Genomic DNA, 24,265 nt, shown 5'->3' on the forward strand with positions numbered 1-24,265 from the left:
CATCAGCGGATTATCCATATATGGTTTCAAATTTACCCAAAGTGCTTTGCCTGAGTCCGCCATTTTAGTACGATGTTGTAGTATGTGTATGTGTGTATGTGTATATATATATATATATATATATATATATATATATAGTATACACATATATATGTATGTATATATACATATATGTACTGTATATAAATATGTGCATTGATATATATATATATATATATATATATATATATATAACACAACACAAACACTTAGACTACAATTTTGGTCTAGACAAAATAATAATTTTGCCATAACATGTCTTCACAGGGTGAGTAGTTTTTACTTTATTTCAGTTCTTGTTACACCTAGTGTGATATAATATGAGTTGAAATCTTGCCTGTACAGTTATAAAGGTTTTATGATGGCACAGTTTGGAACAGACTGATGTGAGAACAAACAGCATCACTGAATAAATCGTGCCCCACTATTATATGATACTATTTGAGTGTCAGTGCACATGATCTGGTGGGTTACTGGCTCCTCCTGCTGTTGAAAGTATTTGTGTTGTTTTTTTAATAGTTGTTGCAGGGCTATGTGGTGACGGCGGTGGCGTGGGTCTACTGGAGTCAATACGCCTCTTCGCTGTGGACGTCCAAGTGCGCAACAGAGAAGCCTAAAGAGGACATTGTGTCATCTCTGAGAAGACTGACTGGATTCATGCAACCTTATCTGGGCCGATTTATTATCGTGCTGATACTTGTGCTGTTCTCCGCCTATGGTAAGTGAGATAATGTTGCCGGTACCTTAATATATATTGTGCAGGCTGTTTTAAGAAGGTTGTCACCAATCTGAAAAGTGTTTTTTTTCCTTTAAATATATATTTATTGATTTACATTAGATTGTTTAAAAAACACAGGTTTGATTTAATAAAACTATGATCATAATTTTTCATAATCTAATTTCTGTATGTTTTATGGAATAAAATTTTAATTATATACATTTCTTTTGTTTATGTGTACAGCTCCACTAATTGACATTGGAGTGTTACTTTCATACTTCTATATTTGTATTTGTTTAATTTTTTAACAAATTAAGCATTTTTGGTTTAAGTTAGTACAAGTATCCCTATTCTTTTCTTTTATGTTTTATTGTCAATTCCTCCATACAATAACGAATAAAGAAATACAGTAAAAAAAACAAAAAACTTTTATTCACTTAAAGCCATGTATTTTTCAACTCATTAAAAATGGTGATAAATTATTCTGTATTTGTTTCAGTTTAATAAAACTGTCATATTTGTTTAACTAATTAAAAAGTCACGTAAAACCATGTATTTTTTTACCAATTAAAAATAGTGACAAATTATTCTGTATTTATTGTTTCAATTGAATACAACTACTATATATTTTTAACTAATTAAAAAGTAACTTAAAGCCATGTATTTTTTAACTAATTAAAAATGGTAATAAATGATTCTGTATTTATTGTTTCAATTGAATAAATCATATTTGTTTAACTAATTAAAAAGTCACATAAAGCCATACATTTTTTTACTAATTAAACATTTAGATTTTTTTCTGTATTTATTAATTCTAATTAATAAAACTATCATATTTGTTTACCTAATTAAAAAGGATGAGGATTTTTTTCCATAGTTTTTAATGGAATAAAAGTCAGTATATATAATTTTTTTTTCTCTATATTTTTATTTATCTAGTTTTTCAATTTCTTAACTAATAGCATATTTCTTTATTTTTAATTGGCAATTGCTCGATAGACTTTTGAAGTTTTGTCTTCCCCAGATGTGGGTTCAGATCAGGGGATGATGTTGTGGTTTGCAAAGCCCTTTAAGACATTTGAGATTAAGGGATATACAAATAAACTGCGATTAATTGATCGATTGTTACATTACAAAAAAAACTTTTATTCACTGAAAACCATATATTTTTTAACTAATTTAAAAATGATCATATATTTTTCTGTACTTATTGTTTCAATTTAATAAAACTATCATATTTGTTTAACTAATTAAAAAAATGACAAATTTTTCTGTATTTATTTTGGTTGTAGGTGAAACATTATTGTTGTGTATTTTTTAACAAATTAAAAAGGGTAATGGATCATTCTGTATTTATTGTTTCAATTTAATAAAGCTATAATATAATTAAATATTAAATAAGGTATCATGTATTTAAATGCAAAATTCCATCCATCCATCCATCCATCCATCTTCTTCCGCTTATCCGAGGTCGGGTCGCGGGGGCAGCAGCCTAAGCAGGGAAGCCCAGACTTCCCTCTCCCCAGCCACTTTGTCCAGCTCTTCCCGGGGGATCCCGAGGCGTTCCCAGGCCAGCCGGGAGACATAGTCTTCCCAACGTGTCCTGGGTCTTCCCCGTGGCCTCCTACCGGTCGGACGTGCCCTAAACACCTCCCTAGAGAGGCGATCGGGTGGCATTCTGACCAGATGCCTGAACCACCTCATCTGGCTCCTCTCGATGTGGAGGAGCAGCGGCTTTACTTTGAGCTCCTCTCGGATGACAGAGCTTCTCACTCTATCTCTAAGGGAGAGCCCTGCCACCCGGCGGAGGAAACTCATTCCGGCCGCTTGTACCCGTGATCTTGTCCTTTCGGTCATAACCCAAAGCTCATGACCATAGGTGAGGGTGGGAACGTAGATCGACCGGTAAATTGAGAGCTTTGCCTTCCGGCTCAGCTCCTTCTTCACCACAACGGATCAACACAGCGTCCGCATTACTGAAGACGGCGCACCGATCCGCCTGTCAATCTCACGATCCACTCTTCCTTCACTCGTGAACAAGACTCCGAGAACCATGGACTCGGACTTGGAGGTGCTGATTCTCATCCCAGTCGCTTCACACTCAGCTGCGAACCGATCCAGCGAGAGCCGAAGATCCTGGCCAGATGAAGCCATCAGGACCACATCATCTGCAAAAAGCAGAGACCTAATCCTGCAGCCACCAAACCGGATCCCCTCAACGCCTTGACTGCGCCTAGAAATTCTGTCCATAAAAGTTATGAACAGAATCGGTGACAAAGGGCAGCCTTGGCGGAGTCCAAGCCTCACTGGAAACGTGTCCGACTTACTGCCGGCAATGCGGACCAAGCTCTGACACTGATCATACAGGGAGCGGACCGCCAAAATCAGACAGTCCGATACCCCATACTCTCTGAGCACTCCCCACAGGACTTCCCGAGGGACACGGTCGAATGCCTTCTCCAAGTCCACAAAGCACATGTAGACTGGTTGGGCAAACTCCCATGCACACTCAAGGACCCTGCCGAGAGTATAGAGCTGGTCCACAGTTCCACGACCAGGACGAAAACCACACTGTTCCTCCTGAATCCGAGGTTCGACTATCCGGCGTAGCCTCCTCTCCAGTACACCTGAATAGACCTTACCGGGAAGGCTGAGGAGTGTGATCCCACGATAGTTAGAACACACCCTCCGGTTCCCCTTCTTAAAGAGAGGAACCACCACCCCGGTCTGCCAATCCAGAGGTACCGCCCCCGATGTCCACGCGATGCTGCAGAGAGAATGCAAAATTAACTAATTAAAACATGTGATTCATTATTCTGTTATTAATTGTTTTTTTAAAATTGAATAAAGATTATACATTTTTTTAACTTTTTATTAATAGTGAGGGAGGATCTTTTCCGTATAAATTTTTTGTTTTAAGTGAATAAAATATCATTACGTGGTTTTAACTAATTGATAATATAATGGTGACATATTATTCTGTATTTATTGTTGTTTCAATTAAGTAACCTATTTTCAAAATAATGTATTTTTGATTTAAGTGAACAATACTATATATTTTTTAACTAATTAAAAATGTGTTTTTATTTAATAGAATTTATGATAATTTTCAACTAAAAGTTTGAACATCCCTGTGATCCCTATTGCCTTAAGTGGAAATGTTGTATTACTGCAAATTCCGTATTGTTACTAAGGGGTTCCCTTTGGCATGAAATTTAAAAAATTACCTGAATGAATGAACACCCTAATGCGAGGTGTTTGCAGGAGAGATGGCGGTCCCTCTGTACACGGGCCGCGTGACCGACTGGATCACAAACCATGAATCGCCGGATGCTTTCAACGAGGCCATCATGGCCATGGGGATATTGACTGCTGCCAGGTAAACAAAAAAAAACACATTTGTCATTGGTCCAAAGGCGTACAGTTAAATTGTATTCTTGCGTGGTCCAGCGCGCTGCAGGAGTTTATCGGCGACCTGTTGTACACATCCACAATGCTCCGCATCCACACAGCAGTGCAGGGCGGCATCTTCCAAGCGGTGTTGAAACAGGACATCGCCTTCTTTGACGCCACCACCACAGGTTGGTCACGGAATCCCCCCCGAGAGACGTCAGAATGAGGGAACACCTAACAATCCATTATCACTCGTACTACCACGCTGCCGTTACAGGAGAGCTGGTTTCCCACATCATCACTGACACCAACAACATGAGCGAGGCGCTGAGTGAGAAACTCAGCCTGGTCATGTGGTACACGGCCCGCTTCGCCTTCCTTCTGTATTTCATGGTGACGCAGTCGTGGAAGCTGACTCTGCTCTCCTGCATGGGGCTGCCCATTGTCTGGGTCATACCCAAGTTCACCGGGGGCTTCAGTCAGGTGAACTTCTCACATTCAGCACACAATTTATCCATCCTGCTCTGGTGTCATAGAGCAAGCACAACTCATCTGTCAATCACAGGACTGACTTTGTAGACGTATGAATGATAATAAAAGACAGGCTAGTCTTCAACAAACCTAACACTAGCTGCGTTTCCATTGCAGTTTTTCGCTAAATAAAAGCGATATTTCTAAAATTCTGCGTGTCGGCCTCTGTTCCCGGAAGGAGATCCACAAGACCAATGCAGGCCCTATAGTTGTCCTGCATTGGCGCCCCGCCGGTTTGGTGTTTAAGTGACCTCTTAATGCGGAAAAAGTGTTTCCGTCATGCTTTTGCGAGACACTTTAATATCGAAGCATCTCAGAAACCACCTCATGAGCGCAAAAATGTTTTAGCGATATTTGAGAGGTTTTTCGAAATATGAGTGTTTCCACTACCCGTTTCCTATTGCGATATTTAGGTTTTGCGCATTTTTGTCATCGCTATTTTCGGCCCACAGCACGCTTTTATTGAAGTGAACATCAAAGTTGTTACTGTCCATTTTATCTACCTCGACATTGGAGAGACCTTCGAGTCATCAACAAAAAATATTCAAGGGACTCGCAGGTCTTCAACGAACCTAATGTCCATGTATTTCTAAACATCAAATTTTCAAGTCTTCAACAAGCATATCTGTTTTTCGCCTGTTTTTTTGTAAATATCAAAGAGACTTTCAGGTGTCCGACACATCAACAGGTCAAATTATTTTTGAGTCTTCAAGGTACCTAAAATACGTATTTTCGTAACTATTACACAATTAACGTCTTTGTGTAACCGTTACCCCCTCTTATCTTCGATTGAAATGGCTCTGGGGGTTTTTAAACACCAAACCCGTCACACGTCTTGTTTTTAACATTGAAAGATATTTAGGTATTGGACAAATCTATTGTACGTCCTATACGTATTCATTCCTGGTAGGTGATTTTAGAGTCTTCAACATTAATAACGTCTGGTTTTCATCAACATAAAGGACTTGATCTTGACCCATTGTCGTGTTTTTGTGAGCATTGAAGAGACTTTTGAGTCTTGTACAAACCAAATGTACAGGCTTTTGTAACTTTTCAAGAGACTTTCAAGTCTTTAACACATTAAAAGTATGTCTTTTTGTAAGCCTGAGACAATTAACGTGATTTTGTAAATATTTTAGACTCTAACTAAATTTGAATAAAACGAGTCAAGAGTCTTCAACTAACCTATCATATGTCTTTTTGTAACCATGAGACAATTAACGGGTTTTTGTAAATATTAAAGAGACTCTCAAGTCTTTAACGGACCTAATGTACATATTTTCGTAACCATCAGACACTCAAGCCCCCAACAACCAAATGTACGTGTTTTTGTAAACATCAGATTTTCTAGTCTTCAACAAGCATATCTGTTTTTTGTCATCATCTTTGAATCTTTGTTTTTCGTAAACACTCAAGAGACTTTCGGGTTGCCAGCAAATCAAAGATAATTTGTTTTTGTAACTAGTCAAAGGACTTTTGAGTCTTCAACAGACTTAAACTACATATTTTTGTTACAATGAATTTGAATTTGTTGAATGGACTAGTTGGTACAATCCCTGGGGACTCTGCATGGCAGGGGCGTCCTTCTCCCTGAGCCAGGCTTGCACCTGACCGCATACCTAAGTGAGGCTAGGTGACACTGCTGGGAAGCTTTTCCACCATTGGGACACAACTTCGGTTGTGTGCCCGAGCGTCACGGGGTGTTTCGGCCCGGCTTACCACAAGACACCCTCTGCCGAGGAAGGGCCCAAATCCCTGGGTGTGTGCGTCCCATTAGGTGTTAGCCTTAGCAGCCCAGCTGGTGTCACTCCTCCTCAACCACAACCAATGGCTCGTCCTCTCTGCTGTGTTGGCCAGCTCTTTAATGGCCTGTCTGTGAACCTTCCCCCTGACTCCAACCTCCCTAAGGAGCTTTGCTGTTGTGCTTGCTACAAAGCCCCTACAGCCCACCTCCACTGGGCGCACCCTTACCCTCCAGCCTCTGTTCTCTGCCTCAGCTGCAAGGTTGGAGTACCGCAGCTTCTTGCGTTCATACGCTTCTTCGATGGCATCCTCCCACGGAACTGTCAGTTCAATGATATAGACAATATGGCAGGTTTCAGACCATAGGACGAGGTCTGGATGCAGGGTGGTCGTTGCGATCGCCGGGGCGAAAATGAGCCTCTGATCTAGGTCGACTCGCATCTGCCAGTCCCTGGCTGCATTCAATGGGCTTAGATCAGGATTTGAAGGTCTCGTCTTCAGCTTTTCCCCCTCCCGAACAAACGCTGGTAGGTGTCGGCACACATTCTGGTTGTTCATGGGTTGGGCGTTGATGGATATCCTCCTGCACTCAAGTTTGTGAAGTGAAGTGAATTATATTTATATAGCGCTTTTTTCTAGTGACTCAAAGCGCTTTATATAGTGAAACCCAATATTTAAGTTACATTTAAACCAGTGTGGGTGGCACTGGGAGCAGGTGGGTAATGTGTTTTGCCCAAGGACACAACGGCAGTGACTAGGATGGCGGAAGCGGGGATCGAACCTGCAACCCTCAAGTTGCTGGCACGGCCGCTCTACCAACCGAGCTATACCGCCCCTGTCAGCTAGACATCTGAGGACCTGGTTATGTCTCCACGTACAGTATATCTGCCTTGAGTGAGGCTGGTTCTACAGCCAACCATTATGTGCTTGAGTGTTGCTGGGGTTGTACACAGGGGACAGGATGGTTCCTTTCCAAACCATTGTTGTAGGTTTATGGGAGATGGTAGCGTATCATATGTTGCTCGAACGATGAAACTCAGCCTGTTGGATTCCATGCCCCAAAGTTCGCTCCACGTGAGTTTTTTCTTTTCAACACCCTCCCACCTTGTCCAGCGGCCCTATTTGGCTTGTGTTGCGGCTTTGGAACGTCTGTCTGTTTCCTCCTAACGACGCACTTCCTCTACAACTGTAGTTTGACGTTCGGTTGCAGATGCCTTTTGCCAGAGAGGAGTTACGGTTCCAAGGCCAAAGCCTCCTCTGCCTTGTTTGATGTGGCCCACTACGTCACGATGGAGCAAAGCTGATTTGGCCTGTAGCACAGCTGTGACTGGGGTCCACTTCCGCCCTGTAACGAGGCAAGGAGCGGCGGCTCTCACTATAGGATCCCGGGAGTAGGTGAGGGACATCTCCAGCCTCACCTTGACACATTTGAACTCTTCGACCAGGCTAGAAATTGGCAGCGACAAGGCTCCGTCGCTGTAGAGTCCAACGCTGCTGAAGCACTTTGGAAGTCCGAGCCACTTCCTTACCTGCGAGTTCACTAGCCTTTCCAAGCGAGTAGCATGGCATATTGAGACCTCTTACATAGTTAACGGCCACCGGAGTCTGGGTAGCAACCCAAACTACAGGCACCAGAGCTTCAGTTTCCCTGGTAGTGCAGTGCTATCAATCTGCCTGAGGCCGTTAGCCATGTCCTGCCGCAGTTGTTCAAGTTGCTGGGTGTCTCTGAGATCTGCATTATACCATCTTCCAAGGCTCTTGCTGGGCTTCTCTAGGAGTGTTGGAATTGGTTCCTCGCTGATGTGGAACCGCTCACCTGTTAGTTGGGCTTTTATGATGGAGATGCTGCGTGACTTGCTTTCTGCAGCAAGCGTCTGGTGCATTGTTTTGTTGTTGTAATGACGGTCATGTCATCCATAAAGGCGAAGACGTAGGCCACTCTTGGTCCTCTCACCTCCCACTACCCACTGGGATGCCCGTACGACCAGCTCCATTGCCATGACGAATGCCATAGGGGAAACTGTGCAGCCCGCCATGATGCCAATTTCCAGATGCTGCCAGGAGGTGGTGTTGCCCTCAACTGTTACGCTGAACTTGAGATCCTGAAAGTAACTCTTGACCAGTTCAGTGACTTGGTTAGGTACACCAAAGAAATTGAAGGCCGTCCACAAGATCTTAAGAGGGACTGGCCCAAAGGCATTGGCAAGGTCTAAGAACACCACATGTAGGTCTCTCCGTTCTTTTTTTGTAGTTTGTATCTGGTGCCAGATCATATTGGCGTGTGAAACAATTAACGTGTTTGTGTAACTACTACACCCTGTTGTCTTTTAAACAAAATTTCCATGTTTTTTTTAAACACCAAACCCGTCTTGTTTTAAACACTGAAACATATTCAGGTACTGAACAAACCTAATGTACGTCGTCCTGTACGTATTCATCAGTGGTAAGTGATTTTAGATTCTTCAACGTGCGTAACATCTGGTTTTCGTCAGCATTAAAGACTTGATCTTCTATAAACCCAATTGAAGTATTTTTGCGATCATTGAAGATACTTTTGAGTCTTCTACAAACCGAATGGACAGTTTTTGTAACTTTACAGGAGACTTTCCAGTCTTTAACAAACTAAATGTATGTATTTTTGTATGCCTGAGACTATTAACGTGATTTTGTAAATATTTTAGATTCTAACTAAACTTGAATAAAGCTAGTCTAGAGTCTTCAACTTACCTATCATATGTCTTTTTGTAAATATTCAAGAGACTCACAAGTCTTTAACAGACCTATTTGTTTTTTGTAAACACTGAAGAGACTTTAGGGTTGCCAACAAACTAAAGGTATATTTTTGTTACTAGTCGAGGGACTTTTGAGTCTTCAACAGACTTCTACTACATATTTTCATTACTATGAGACAATTAACGTGTTATGTGTAACAAGTACCTCCTCTCGGCTTCAAACAAAATGTCTTGTGTTTTTTCAAACACCAAACCTGTTGCACATCATGTATTAAACTTCGAAACAATTGTTTTAAACCTAATCTAGGTCCTTTCGTATGCATCAATGGTGGATAATTTTAGAGTCTTCAACGTGCATGGCATCTGTTTTATCGTCATCATTAAAGACTTGATCCTCGATTAGCCCACTGTGCCGTTTTTCGTGATCAGTGAGGAGACTTTTGAATCTCCTACAAACCATTTATACATGGTTTTGTAACTTTTCAAGAGACTTTCTAGTCTTCAGGTAACCTAATGTGCGTCTTTTCGGAACAGTCAGACAATTTTGAGTCATAATACGTTTACATGTTTTTAGAAACATCCAAAACACGCTAGAGCTTGATGAAACCATTCAAACTAGGGTGGATCATGTATGCAGTACTCTCGCCACACCACAGGGGGCAACAGCAAGGCTTATGTGTCACAATGAAGCATATCAAGATACAGGTGATGGAATTCCTGGTGGGCATTGCTGCCTGACGCACCTCCTCCAGTGCCTTTTAAACAGGTGTGCTGTGACGCCTCACTGAACACCTCTGTGGGCATAAATGGGTCATCAGCTGGGGACCACCATTCATCAACGTCTCGCTCCTTTAACCCCAGTACGTCTCATGGTGGTGGAGCGATGGCAGGGATATCTCCCTGCCACCCCCTGCTGATGCCCTAGGTGTTTTCCCCCCAACTCTTATGCTTCCTCCTTAGCCACAGCCAGAAGCTGCCTTTGTCCGCCTCCTCAGCCAGCTCTTTCGTGGCTTTTCGATGCCCTGCTCCTGTGTATCCAATGTCTTGGAGTAGGCGGGCAGTTGAGGAACCCACGAAGCCCGTACACCCCACTTCCACAGGGCAGATGACAGCTTTCCAGCCAGCCTCCCTGCACTCTGTTGCCAGGTCAGAGTACTTGGCTCGCTTCCGCTCAGAAGCAGCTTCCAACCCCCCCTCCCATGGGACAGTGAGCTCGACCAGAAGAACCGTCTTGTAAGCCTCTGACCAGAAGTCCATGTCTGGCTGTAGCGATGTTTCAACGATCTCCCTGGGGAACTGGAGCTGCTTCCCCAGGTCGACCCTCATGCTCCACTCATTTCCTGGTGAGAGGAGTCTTGCTGTAGCTCTCTGGCGGGGGGGTTTGGCATCCTCTCCAGCCCTCGCAAACTGGATGGGATGTCTGGCTGGAGCGGAAGGTCTGCTATTCGCCTCCTTTCTGCAGGTCTCTGACACCTCTGCCAACTTTCTCAAGACTTGGTCGTGTTGCCATCTGTAGCGGCCTTGCGACAACGCTGTCGTACAGCCCGACAGGATGTGCTGGAGGCTTGCATTGATGGTGTTGCAGAGGGGACATGTCTCCTTGGCACCAAACCATTAGTGGAGGTTTCGGGGACAAGGCAAGGTGTCGTACGTTGCTCTGATCAGGAAGCTGAGCCTGGCTTGGGGGATCTTCCACAGGTCAGACCATGACATAGACCTATCTGTGAGACCTTCCCATGATGTCCAATGACCTTGCTGGCCCTGGGACACTGCTTTGATGTTTAGGTGTTCCTGCTCAGTTCTTGCCACTTCTGCCACCACCATGGCTCTCCGGTCTTCTTTGGAAGCCTTTGACCAGAACAAGGGAGCCTCGCCCCTCCCAAGGCCTGCTCGACCTTTCTGAACTCTGCCGACCACTTCACGGTGCTTCACCCTGCAGATTGCCGTGTCGACCTCTTCTTGGGCTTTCCACTTTCTTCCTGTTCTTATCTGGGTGCCCGCTGCACTCACCAGCTTGTCAGTGGATTGCCTCAGCTCCAGCACCAGCCGAGACTTCTCTTGCTTGTATCCCAGGCTGATGGATCACAGTGGTAGAGAGTTCCTACCAAAGAAGCCTACGTTTGAGAGGCACCTTGGTAGTCCCAGCCACTTTCTGATGAAGCAACAGTGGAGTGAGTAGAAGAAGACTACTCATTCTCCATCCATCCATCCATTTTCTACCGCTTGTCCCTTTTGGGTTCGCGGGGGGTTGCTGGAGCCTATCTCAGCTGAATTCGGGCGGTAGGCGGGGTACACCCTGGACAAGTTGCCACCTCATCACAGGGCCAACACAGATAGACAACATTCACACTCACATTCACACACTAGGGTCAATTTTAGTGTTACCAATCAACCTATCAAAAATATAAATAAATTGCCAAAATTTGACTTTTAACAACCACTAGACAACGAAGTATGAATGTTCTGCCCAGAGCAAAGACTCAAGTCATTGTTTTTTGTCGGACCTTTTAAGCGATGGACACATTGTTCCAGACAAGCAGCAACAACGGTAGAAATCCCAGCGTATAAGCTTCATCCCGAAACTTGGTCAAGCATTTGTAAATAAATATTGTGCACAAATATGTTTAGTTTGTTATGTATTGAAATTGCTGACTTTGTGATGTCTTTTGTATTTGTGGTCGTGTTGTTTTTTTTTGAGAACTAGTTTAATACATATAGCGCTAAATTTAACCAGTAGAGGGTAATAAGGCACATTCTTTGTGTGCAATGTTTGATGTGTGAATGTTGTTTAGTTTCTATTTCGGTAAACATATATTTTATTGTGTGAATGTATTAACAATAAACTTTTAAATGTTATTTATGTAAAAAACACAATGGACTTTGTGTAAAATACACGTTGGACGTTATACTTTTGTGATGTTTATTTTATGTTTATATGTTCAGTTCTACTAACCTACATGAAGGAAGAAGTGTAAAGAAATAAAACTGAGGGAGGAAAATATTCCAAAAGAAGGAACATCAATCCTAAACAAAACCTTTGGCGCTTCTGTTTCTTCATGCTGTTAACTATCTGTCTAGCTGCATACACTGGAATCAAGTAGTGGAGGCTGAATAATGAATTTATGGACAGTGCAGTGTGAAAGCCCATGTGTTTACTTTGCAATTAAGCAAACGCAGTCTCAAAGAAATATAACCTAGGGTGGCACTTACTGACGAAACATCAAAATGTCGATGTCCGGCCCCTGAGACCTTAGGCTCTTGAAACTGCGGTTCTCTTCATTATGTAGTTGAATAGCCCTGCTCTAGAGTCTTTAACTAAGCTAACATATGTCTTCTTGTAACCATGAGACAGTTGACAGATTTCTGTAAATATTCAAGAGACTCTCAAGTCTCTATTTTCGTAACCATCATCTTCAACAAAACATATACAGTATATGTGTTTTTGTAAACATCAAAAGCACAATTCAGTCTTCAAAGCTAATTGTAGTGATGCTAACCAAGGCTGTTAGATGAAACATCTTTATCTACATTGTCTTTTCTTATCTTTAGACGTTGTCGGTGAAGGTTCAAGCGTCGCTTGCTAAAGCCAACCAGGTGGCCACAGAAAGCTTCTCCTGCATCAAGACCGTGAAGAGTTTTGCCAATGAGGACGGCGAGACGGAGCGCTACAGGCGGGCCATGGAGGACACGTACAACTTGCATAAAAAAGAGGCGGCCCTTTATGGAGTTACTACATCTGCCAACATTGTAAGCGCAGTACCGTCATTCGTCAAGGCAAATACAGTATGAAGCAAGCACGATAGTTGATTTTTCTCAACTGTTCATATTCCCAGTTGAGCACTTTGGCCATGAAAGTGAGCATTCTCTACTACGGAGGGATGCTTGTGACCAGGGGGACGGTGAGCAGTGGAGAGCTGGTCTCATTTGTTCTCTACGAACTGCAGTTTGCCTCTGCTGTGGAGGTGAGCCACCAGAGATCCCAAGCAAAAACCTTAAACAGATTGTTGTCACGTCTTTAAATGTCGTACCTTTTCTCAGGCCTTCATGCATTCTTACCCAGAGGTGAGGAAGGCTGTGGGCGCCTCTGAAAAGATCTTCGAATATCTGGATCGGAAACCTCGAGTACCCCCAGAGGGAACCTTAGTCTCGGACAACCTCAATGGACACGTTGAGTTCAGGAATGTTACTTTTGCCTACTCGGGCAACTCGGATGACCTTATTCTCAAGGTTAGCTTGCTTCCGTTTGCATCCGTCTTTCACTGCCCCATTTTCGGTGTAGGACATATTCTAGAATAAGGGTGTGCAAAGAGGGGCGCGCTTTTTTTATTGGTCCGCACATATTGTCAAAATCAAATTAAAGAAGGTCTTTCGAAATAAACACATTAACGCATGTGTTCACTCACAAAAAATAATCACATCTTGTGCAAGCACAGGTTGATTTATTTTATCCTTTACCTTAACCGCAGATGGATACCTGAAAGGCATAGCAAGGTTGTTTTGCGGCCAGTGTTCATTTATTTATTTAATTCATAAAAAATCAAAGAAAGGAGTACAAATAAAACAATCAACATAACATTAAAGTAAATTATGAATGACAAGGGGCAGAAAGAAGTTAAAAACGTACAATATCTGCCCTCTATTTCTACAAATAAAACAATTGACTTCCAATGGTGGCAACTAAAATGCCATATTTTCATTTTACAACAATTAAACCAATAATGAAGACATAATTATACTCAGTCATATCTTTTCATCATGATGATTTTTACTTTTTCTTTGAATACAGAAATAGATTTAAAATTGTTTTATTTCACTGTCAGGATTGTTCCATAAACAAACACCTCTGATTGAAATACTTATTTCCATTATCACTGTTTTGAATCTAGATTTATTAAAGATCTCAGTTCCTTTCGGATTATAATTACTTTCTCTTTTAACGAATCTGTTTTGAATGTTTTTTGGTAGAATTGTTGCATGTGCTGTGGACATGATTTTTAGGATATTATACTCTACCACTTCATGACAGTAAGTTTTTTACAGCTCTTTTCTGCAAAAGGAAGATTGGATTTCAATTTTTTTACAGGCACTACTCCATACAGTATGTTTGTTAGATATGGAACAATCAGGGAATTATACAAAATATTCAATGCTTTTTGAGTCCTTCACTTTGTGTAAAATAGCAATAGTTTAAGATACTTAAGCCTTTGTATCATTTCTATGTTATTTCCCTGACAAATGTTCATCAATCGTAACACCCAAAAACACGACCGGTCAATGCATACAAGATGAGTGAGGAGACTCCGATTGAAGTGCTTGCTGGCAAATGTCACTTCAAAATACACAAGACTTTCAAAGAAACCAAGGTTTATTGCAGCGATGAATTCTCTTTATCATTGAAACACAAGTTTAAAATACCATCTAAAAAGCAAAACACGTTTTTGAGGCAGCCGCTCGCAAGCCAGGCATGTTAATCGCAAGTCCAAAAAAGTGTTCCTTTTTCGTTAACTTGTTATTATCGCGTTAACTTTGACAGCCCTAATATAAATATATGAAAGTGCCCCCACAAATCCCTTAGATTTTTACAATATGCGCCTCTGGGTGGAAAAAAGTTATAGAAAAAGGGTATCCAATGTGCTGCCGGGGAGACATTTGCGGCACATATTCTAAAAATACGATATAACTATAAAAAACAACAGCAAAAGAAAGAGCAAAAAGGTGAGAAAAAGCTGAAATGTTGATACTAATGACACAATAATACATGTGTTGTTAACCTGTGTGAAGTTAGCCCCTGACCTTGTCAAAACCTCCACAAACTTATCCCAATCATTTGTGCTGCAAAATGTTTTTGTCTAACTATTATAGTTTTTATGTTATTAATGTTTTATGATTTAAACCTAACCCCATAAAACACTAATTGCATAAAAAACTATAATGGATTAAATGGTAAATGGATTATACTCGTATAGCGCTTTTCTACCTTCAATTTACTCAAAGCCCTTTGACACTATTTCCACATTTACCTACAGATGATGCAGCAACTGGGGGTTCAAGCACTCTACCACCCGAGCCATGCTTCCATGCTAATAGTTAGAGAAAAACATTTTGTAGCACATACGATTGGGACAATTTTGGGAGGATTTTGACAAGGTGCGGGCTAGTAATGAATCATAAAACATTGATAACATAAAAACTATACTAGTTACACAAAATATTTTTGCAGCACAAACATAGCACAACCAATTATGACAAGTTTGGGAAGAGTTTTTGACACATTAATTCTCGGGAAGAGTTTGACACATTTAATAACATAAAAACTATAAAACATTAACATAAAAACTATAAAACATTAACATAAAAACTATAATAGTTGGACAAAAACATGCCAGCAAATGTAGCACAAACAAATGACACAAGTTTGGGTGGATTTGTTCAAGGCCAGTCAGAAAATGTATTTTAGGAAATTTACTTTAGGAAAATTTGAAAACCATGCCAAGCTAAAATGTTTGCAGCACAAACAAATGAGACAAGTTTGGGTAAATTTTGACAAATTTTGGATCCGCGATCACAATGATTTCAATCTGCAAATAGATGTGATATCGATCTGAAGAGGGAAGTGTGCCAAACAGCATGAACATGTATATAATGTAAAAGTCAGATTTTCGGGGAAACTCGCTAATACGCTGTAATTTCGCCACACACCACAGCACTGGTTAAAACGTAACTGCAATATTTTTTTGTGGGGTTTCATCCTTTTTCTGGCTGTTAAGTACAGCCAGATCGTCAGCGTGGATCTACGTAAATATATTTTCAGCAACTGCTACGTAAAAAAACATATGCAATGTACGCAACTGGGCTACAGCGTATGCGTCATTTCCTGTCCTTTAACAATCGGTGATTTTTCTGACAAAGTGGACAAGTTGTGTGTTATGTACCACATCTATTAACTCTCTGTGTTAGTTTTTGAATAATCAGACAATGGGTGGGAAAGAATGTCTGAATGGTACATATATATTGCTCTTATGTACTTTCTCAAACAAGTAGTACGCTTAGTCAATGACTAACAATACTGAGCTACTTCTTCAGATAACTGCACGTTTCAATTATTCAAATTTATTGTCAACAAATACCATCTTTGAGACATACAGCGGGCCAGATTGTAAGCGCTGGCGAACCACGGGCCGTAGTTTGGGGACCCCTGAGTTGGACAAACAATTTTTGCAGCACATATGAATGGCACACGTTTGGGGAGACTTTGACATTGTTGGGGTACTGGTTATGAATAATAATACATTAGTTACACGTTATTAACATTAAAAACTATAAAAAGTTAATAACATAAACACTACGATAGTTAGACAAAGAAAATTGCAGCACATCTGGTCCTTAGATGTGGTGCCTTACAATCTTAATCACAAACCTTTTCCTCTCTTCTTGAACCAGAACGTTTCCCTGGAAATAAAACCCAAACGGATCACGGCACTTGTGGGGCTCAACAGATCGGGGAAGTCCACCTGTCTCAAACTGCTAGAGAGGTTTTACCAGCCCCAAAGCGGTGAGATCCTGCTGGACGGGCTGCCGTTGCAAAGTTATCAAGACATTTATCTTCGGCAGCAGGTGTGCGGTCGACAGCAGCGACTGATGTGTTCTTCGGGATTAAAAAAACACAACTTGAATCCTCTTCCTCTTCATTTTGTTGGCAGATCTCAGTGGTGAGCCAGGAATGTACGTTGTTCCCTCGCCCTGTGTGGGAGAACATCAAGTATGGCTGCGACGCTAGCGACGAGGACATGCACCGAGCCGCCCGCCTGGCCGGCATCCACAGCTTCATCACGGGGCTGTCGAAGGGCTACGACACAGGTGCGGACCGCTTCTTCTTGTAATAATGACTTGTGTGACAACAATCTGCTGTCGGTTAGATGCTGGTGAGAAAGGAGCACAGTTCTCTGGAGGGCAGAAACAGCGTATCGCCATCGCCAGAGCTTTAATTCGACGACCCAAGATCTTGATATTGGACAACGCCACCAGCGACTTGGACACGGAAAACGAACATCAGGTTAGATGCTTTTAGTTCCTGTTGCAACCGAGCATTAGGTCGTTTCTATAGTCGTTTTCCGAAAGTAGGGACTTTTTGGAGTTCCTATAACCTTTTTAGTCCCCAGCCCTTTTTCGTCGTGTTCCGACATATGGGAACTACGGTCCTCAGATCCTTTAACCATTTTAGCTTCTACTCTGAGGCAGGATCTAAACTGAGTCCCAAAGGAACTAAAATACGTAGGTGTTTGCTGATTGGTTGAACTGGCGAGCGACCAGCGCTTCTACTAGCCACAACACAGACACGCCATTTTTAAAAAGTCCCACAGAGTTGTTTTTGAGATTGCAACAGCAACAGGAAAAATGGATACAACCAGCGATTAATAGACTGACTCCGAGGTCTCCAGTTTTGCTTGTGTTGTTTCTCTGGTCACTTTTTGCGGGCGGGTTGTTGGTTGTTTTGCAGTGGTGGGTGAGGAACTAAAGTAAAACATCACGGTTTGCAGGCGGATATGCATCACACATGTTTCTTACCAAGGTCTCCAGCATCCCCAGCCATGTGCGAACTTGAAAAGGAAAAGTCCCTACCAGGAAGGGGAGTTCCTGTAACTAAACTCGAGTGTGGTAGTTCTTAGAACTGCATCCTAAAAACTATTATATGCAAATCCGGCTTATGTCAGCAGTTTGCCAACCTGTCCAGCAGACATTTTAAAAACAACTAGAAAATAGATGGATGCTTTAGGTCAGGCATATCCAACTGGAAATAATAATACGGCCCGGAAATGACTACCGTTCATACCTAGGTCAGTTCAAAACTTGGAGACAAACATTTTTACAGAAAATTCCTAAAAATGTTGGAGTGCTCATGTTGTAAAGAGGAACTTGGACCATTGTAAACACATTGGCAGATCCTTGCATTGATATTTTAACCTTGCTTGCAAACATAGAACACTGTAGTCCAATCTTGTGATTTACATAACTGAGGCTTTCCTCAACGCACCACTTTAAGTCCTCTCCTTTTTTGGCAGTTACAATTTTTTTTTTCGTAATGTGATTTATGTAAGTAAGGCAGGGCTATTCAACTACATATTGAAGAGGGCCGCAGTTTCCACAAGGTCTTGCCCAAGATCTCAGGGGCCGGACATCAAAATGTGAATGTTTCCTTAGAAAGTGCCTCCGTAAGTAATATTCCTGTGAGACTGTGTTCATTTATTAGGTTTGTAAGACTGAAAATATAAACATTACAAAAGTATAGCGTCTTTTGTGTATTTTACATAAATCAAGTCCATTGTGTATGTTACATAAATAAAAGGTTTAGTGTTAATACACACAGAAAACATTGCACACATGTGGCTCAACACAGTTAATACTAAGGTGTAGCTTTATCGCCCTCTGCTGGTTAAATTCAGTGCTACATGTATTTACAACCCAGCCATTGTGATCCGGTTTGTAAATCGAAAACGTTAACCAGTTTTGATCGCCAGAGTTAAACAACCAAAAACAACACGACCACGAATATAAAAGACATCGCAAAGTCAGCAATTTCAATACATTCTTACTTTGTTGCGCAGTCGCCGTTAAAAGTCAGATTTTCGCGATTTATTTTGATTTTTTTCAGGGTCAATAGTGCCATCTTCTTCTACTCACCCACTGCTGCTTCATTGTGACACATATGATTTGCTGTTTCCCCCTGCAGGGTGGCGGGAGTACCTCATACATAAGCAACTCTGTTTTGAATGGTTTCATCAAGCCTTTTTGGGTGTTTTTTGGTGGGTCGAATTAAATGCTTTGGCGGGCCGGATGTAGCCGGCGGGCTGGCAGTTGAATTGAGCTGATGTAAGGTGAACTGAAGTGAAGTGAATTTATATTTATATAGCGCTTTTCTCTAGTGACTCAAAGCCCTTTACATAGTGAAACCCAATATCTAAGTTACATTTAAACCAGTGTGGGTGGCACTGGGAGCAGGTGGGTAAAGTGTCTTGCCCCAGGACACAACGGCAGTGACTAGGATGGCGGAAGCGGGAATCGAACCTGGAACCCTCAACTTGCTGGCACGACCTCTCCGCCAACCGAGCCATGCCGCCTCAAGGTGTTGCTGTAGCTTGTTTACTTCAGATGCAGTCAGTAGTCATTTGTTCCACTTCACTAGTTATACTAGTGATGTTTCTCAAGGTTCTATTTTAGGTCCTCAACATTTGTGCTATTCAACTCGTGGCCCGGTCTTTAGTTAAAAAAACTTGTGAGAGACTCACATTTTTGCAGCAGAATCTTAAAAACACTTGTGTTGTCACAGAGAGGATCTTTGATGAGCTTTTTAACGGAAGAGCTTTAAAAATAGCAAAGCGGTCCTGTAATTCTGACAAAACAAATAGACCAAAATTAAAATGTCTACTGTCATGCAGGGGTTCTTAAACCTTTGGACCGAGGCGCCCAACTTTTCCACAACAGAAGGGCCCGGGGCACACTCAAATATTAACACTGAATTAGGAATCTAACTCTTGATTTTAAATCGCATTCAATAATTATATCTAACCTACTTACAGTTTACAACTTTTCCATATGATATGAAACTATGCGTTAATCACAAATATTGTTATTTATTTAAAACAAAAAACTTAGGTTTGGATCAAATGTACTAACCAGATAAACTGCATGTGAAGGAACTCATAAATAACTGATGAAAATACATCCAAATACAATTATGTTGTGCTATAATACATAAACAAAATCAATAATCTTATGTAACTGAGCTACTGTGTGGAACACTTTTCCTTGTGGATCAATAAAGTTTGTCTAATGTCTAATGAATATGTTTCTTAACTAAACTGTTAATACAATTGAAGTGCAAATGAAAATACAGCTTCATTACTTTAGTCATAATTTTTGCGCTGAAGAAACTTCTCTCTGACTTCAGCTCCAGACTTCTTCTGTTTGTTTGAGATTGTCATTACTGCCACAAGTGGTGAAAAAGTGTATTACAACTTAGGTACCACTGCGGCCCATATGGACCACAGCTGAGAAACAGATACTTTTGGCGACCAGTCGATCTTTGGGAGCCGACCGATGGATCGCGAATATATTAGCAAAAAAAAAAGTATTAATATGACATCAGTGACCACCAGACACGCCAACAGGCACGCCTTTGAAGCCCTGAGCATACCCGCACGCCTCTGCCTCTCTCTTCCAACCCCCCGGGCAGGGCCGCACACTACCCCGCTGGTCTCGCATACGCGCATTGCGTGAAGTAAGACAACCATGTGACTCGCATCCCATATATAACTATTGGATGAACAAATATACTATGGTACTAAGGCCATCTGTGGCCTGTGACTCATTGGAACTGTGGACAGAACAAAAAAACAGCAAACATTGGGAAAACAGCGCGATGAGAAAAAGCCAAAATGTTGACATTAGCCGATAATAACACAAAACGTTGTCTTTAAAAAAATAAAATAAAATAAAAAAATAAAGAATAAATACATACATGAATACATTTACACACACACACATATATATGTATACAAAAACCCAAAACCAGTGAAGTTGGCATGTTGTGTAAATCATAAATAAAAAAAGAATACAATGATTTGCAAATCCTTTTCAACTTATATTCAATTGAATAGACTGCAAAGACAAGAAATGTACTGTTCAAACTGAAAAACAATTTTTTTTGTTGCAAATAATCATTAACTTAGAATTTAATGGCAGCAACACATTGCAAAACAGTTGGCACAGTGACATTTTTACCACTGTGTTACATGGCCTTTCCTTTTAACAACACTCAGTAAACCTTTGGGAACCGAGGAGACCAATTTTTGAAGCTTTTATGGCGGAATTCTTTCCCATTCTTGATTGATGTACAGCTTAAGTTGTTCAACAGTCCAGGGTTTCCATTGTTGTATTTAAGGCTTCATAATGCGCCACACATTTTCAATGGGAGACAGGTCTGGACTACAGGCAGGCTAGTCTCGTTCCTGCACTCTTTTACTACAAAGCCACGCTGTTGTAACACGTGCAGAATGTGGCTTGGCATTGTCTTGCTGCAATAAGCAGGGGCGTCCATGAAAAAGACGTTGCTTGGATGGCAACATATGTTGTTCCAAAACCTGTATGTACCTTTCAGCATTAATGATGCCTTCACAGATGTGTAAGTTACCCATGCCTTGTGACAGATGCTGGCTTTTGAACTTTGCGCCTATAACAGTCCGGATGGTTATTTTCCTCTTTGGCCCAGAGGACAAGACGTTCACAATTTCCAAAAACAATTTGAAATGTAGACTCATCAGACCACAGAACATTTTTCCACTTTGCATCAGTCCATCTTAGATTAGCTCGGGCGAAGCAAAGCCGGCAGCGTTTCTGGGTGTTGTTGATAAATGGCTTTCGCCCTGCATAGTAGAGTTTTAACTTGCACTTACAGATGTAGTGACAAACTGTAGTTACTGACAGTGGTTTTCTGAAGTGTTCCTGAGTCCATGTGGTGATATCCTTTACACACTGATGTCAGTTTTTGATGCAGTACCGCCTGAGGGATCGAAGGTCACGTGCATTCAATGTTGGTTTTTGGCCTTGCCGCTTATGTGCACTGATTTCTCCAGATTTTCTGAACCTTTTGATGATATTACGGACCGTAGATGGTGAAATCCCTAAATTCCTTGCAATAGCTTGTTGAGAAATGTAGTTCTTAAACTGTTGGACAATTTGCTCACCCATTTGTTCACAAAGTGGTGACCCTCACCCCATCCTTGTTTGTGAATGACTGAGCATTTCATGGAAGCTGCTTTTTTACCCAATCATAGCACCCACATGTTCCCAATTAGCCTGTTCACCTGTGGGATGTTCCAAATAAGTGTTTGATGAGCATTCCTCAACTTGCTCAGTCTTTTTTGCAACTTGTGTCAGCTTTTTTGAAACATGTTGCAGGCATCAAATTCCAAATGAGCTAATATTTGCAAAAAAATAACAAAGTTTACCAGTTCCAACATTAAGCATCTTGTCTTTGCAGTGTATTCAATTGAATATAGGTTGAAAATGATTTGTATTTACGATTTACACAACGTGCCAACTTCACTGGTTTTGGGATTTGTATAAATACACATACATATATATATATATATATATATATATATATATATATATATATATATATATATATATATATATATATATATATATATATACCGCCCGAATGCAGCTGAGATAGGCTCCAGCACCCCCCTATCTATCTATATATATATATATATATATATATATATATATATATATATATATATATATATATATATATACCGCCCGAATGCAGCTGAGATAGGCTCCAGCACCCCCCTATCTATCTATATATATATATATATATATATATATATATATATATATATATATATATATATATATATATATATATATATTATGGCTGTGAATCTTTGGGTGTCCCACAATTCGATTCAATATCGATTCTTGGGGTCACGATTCGGTTTTAAAAATCGATTTTTTTTCTCGGATTTTTTCCTGATTCAAAACAATTCTCTATTCATTCAATACATAGGATTTCAGCAGGATCCACCCCAGTCTGCTGACATGCAAGCAGAGTAGTAGATTTTTGTAAAAAGCTTTTATAATTGTAAAGGACAATGTTTTATCAACTGATTAGAATAATGTAAGTTTGTTTTAACTATTATATGAACCAAAAATATGACTTATTTTATCTTTGTGAAAATATTGGACACAGTGTGTTGTCAAGCTTATGAGATGCGATGCAAGTGTAAGCCACTGTGTTTAAACCACTATTGTTCTTTTTTTTTAATTTTTAATAAATGTCTAATGATAATGTCAATGAGGGATTTTTAATCACTGCTATGTTGAAATTGTAACTAATATTGATACTGTTGTTGATAATATTCATTTTTGTTTCACTACTTTTGGTTTGTTCTGTGTCGTGTTTGTGTCTCCTCTCAATTGCTCTGTTTATTGCAGTTCTGAGTCTTGCTGGGTCGGGTTTGGTTTTGGAATTGGATTGCATTGTTATGGTATTGCTGTGTATTGTTTTGTTGAATTGATTAATAAAAAAAAATTATAAAATATTTTTTTTATATAAATAACAAAAATAAAAATAAAAATCGATTTAAAAAAAAATTAGAATCTATTTTGAATCGCACAACGTGAGAATCGCGATTCGAATTCGAATCGATTTTTTCCCACACCCCTAATATATATATATATATATATATATATATATATATATATATATATATATATATATATATATATATATATATACACACACACTTTAATGTACGATATATATACATTTACATATACACATATGTATATACATACATATGTGTGTGTCTGTATATACAGTATATTGGTTTTTGGCTGAGACCAGCGCTATTGGGCTCGAAAAGGAAAGATTTATAGCGAAGGAAGAAGTCGGCACCCCGGTTCTTAGCTTTCTGGAAATGTGGCCTCCAAAACAATTGAGCTGAATATCCCTGCTTTAGCGCCTTCTTCTAAGTCTTCTTGTGATTGCACTCAACAGATCCTCCAGACTTTGCTCAACCAAGGCAGCGAGTGCTCTGTGCTGCTCATCTCCAACAAGATGAGCGTCGCCAAGAAGGCCGACCACATCGTGGTCCTCCATGAAGGGAAGGTGGAGGCGGAGGGTTGCCATGATGAGCTGCTGCAAAGATGCGGCCGTTATGCGGAATTGGTGACAAAGGAGGCGCACTGCAGTTGAGCCGAGCTGATATCGTTTGGGTTAAACAAACTTTTCGATCATTTTTAAAACAAAAAATGGCATTATTGGCTTTATATTAACAAAAAGATTAAATGATACATTAAACATATGTTTCTTATTGCAATCCAAGAACAGTTATGGCATGAAATAAGATAGTGAACATACTAGACAACGTCTCTTTTAGTGGACTGTGCGCTGTAGATCATCCTCTCTCAATATACAATCTTTGGTCATGCACAGCCATTCCAGACAACATTGTAACACAATGAATCCCACTTTTATTTGAAACATCATCCGATCCGAAATGGGCTGTCAACATAACGTTAACATTATATTATGCTGACG

General features: G+C 40.6%; 1 protein-coding gene across 2 annotated transcripts in view; it reads left to right on the top strand.

Annotated features, from left to right (window-relative positions):
- tap1 (transporter 1, ATP-binding cassette, sub-family B (MDR/TAP)) overlaps window positions 1-24,025 on the top strand; it is a 32,255-nt gene extending 8,230 nt beyond the window's left edge. For both annotated transcript variants that reach the window (XM_061956125.1, XM_061956118.1), the window contains exons 3-13: window positions 559-757; window positions 4,022-4,136; window positions 4,208-4,338; window positions 4,428-4,633; window positions 12,706-12,903; window positions 12,990-13,118; window positions 13,195-13,383; window positions 16,597-16,770; window positions 16,857-17,013; window positions 17,073-17,209; window positions 23,723-24,025. In XM_061956125.1, coding sequence (XP_061812109.1) covers window positions 559-757; window positions 4,022-4,136; window positions 4,208-4,338; window positions 4,428-4,633; window positions 12,706-12,903; window positions 12,990-13,118; window positions 13,195-13,383; window positions 16,597-16,770; window positions 16,857-17,013; window positions 17,073-17,209; window positions 23,723-23,920 — 1,833 coding nt within the window. In that variant the 3' untranslated portion in view covers window positions 23,921-24,025. The remainder of the gene's footprint in view (window positions 1-558; window positions 758-4,021; window positions 4,137-4,207; window positions 4,339-4,427; window positions 4,634-12,705; window positions 12,904-12,989; window positions 13,119-13,194; window positions 13,384-16,596; window positions 16,771-16,856; window positions 17,014-17,072; window positions 17,210-23,722) is intronic.
- Window positions 24,026-24,265: the final 240 nt, after the last annotated feature.

This window comes from Nerophis lumbriciformis, linkage group LG04, assembly GCF_033978685.3.
Source record: "Nerophis lumbriciformis linkage group LG04, RoL_Nlum_v2.1, whole genome shotgun sequence".
Lineage (NCBI taxonomy): Eukaryota > Metazoa > Chordata > Actinopteri > Syngnathiformes > Syngnathidae > Nerophis > Nerophis lumbriciformis.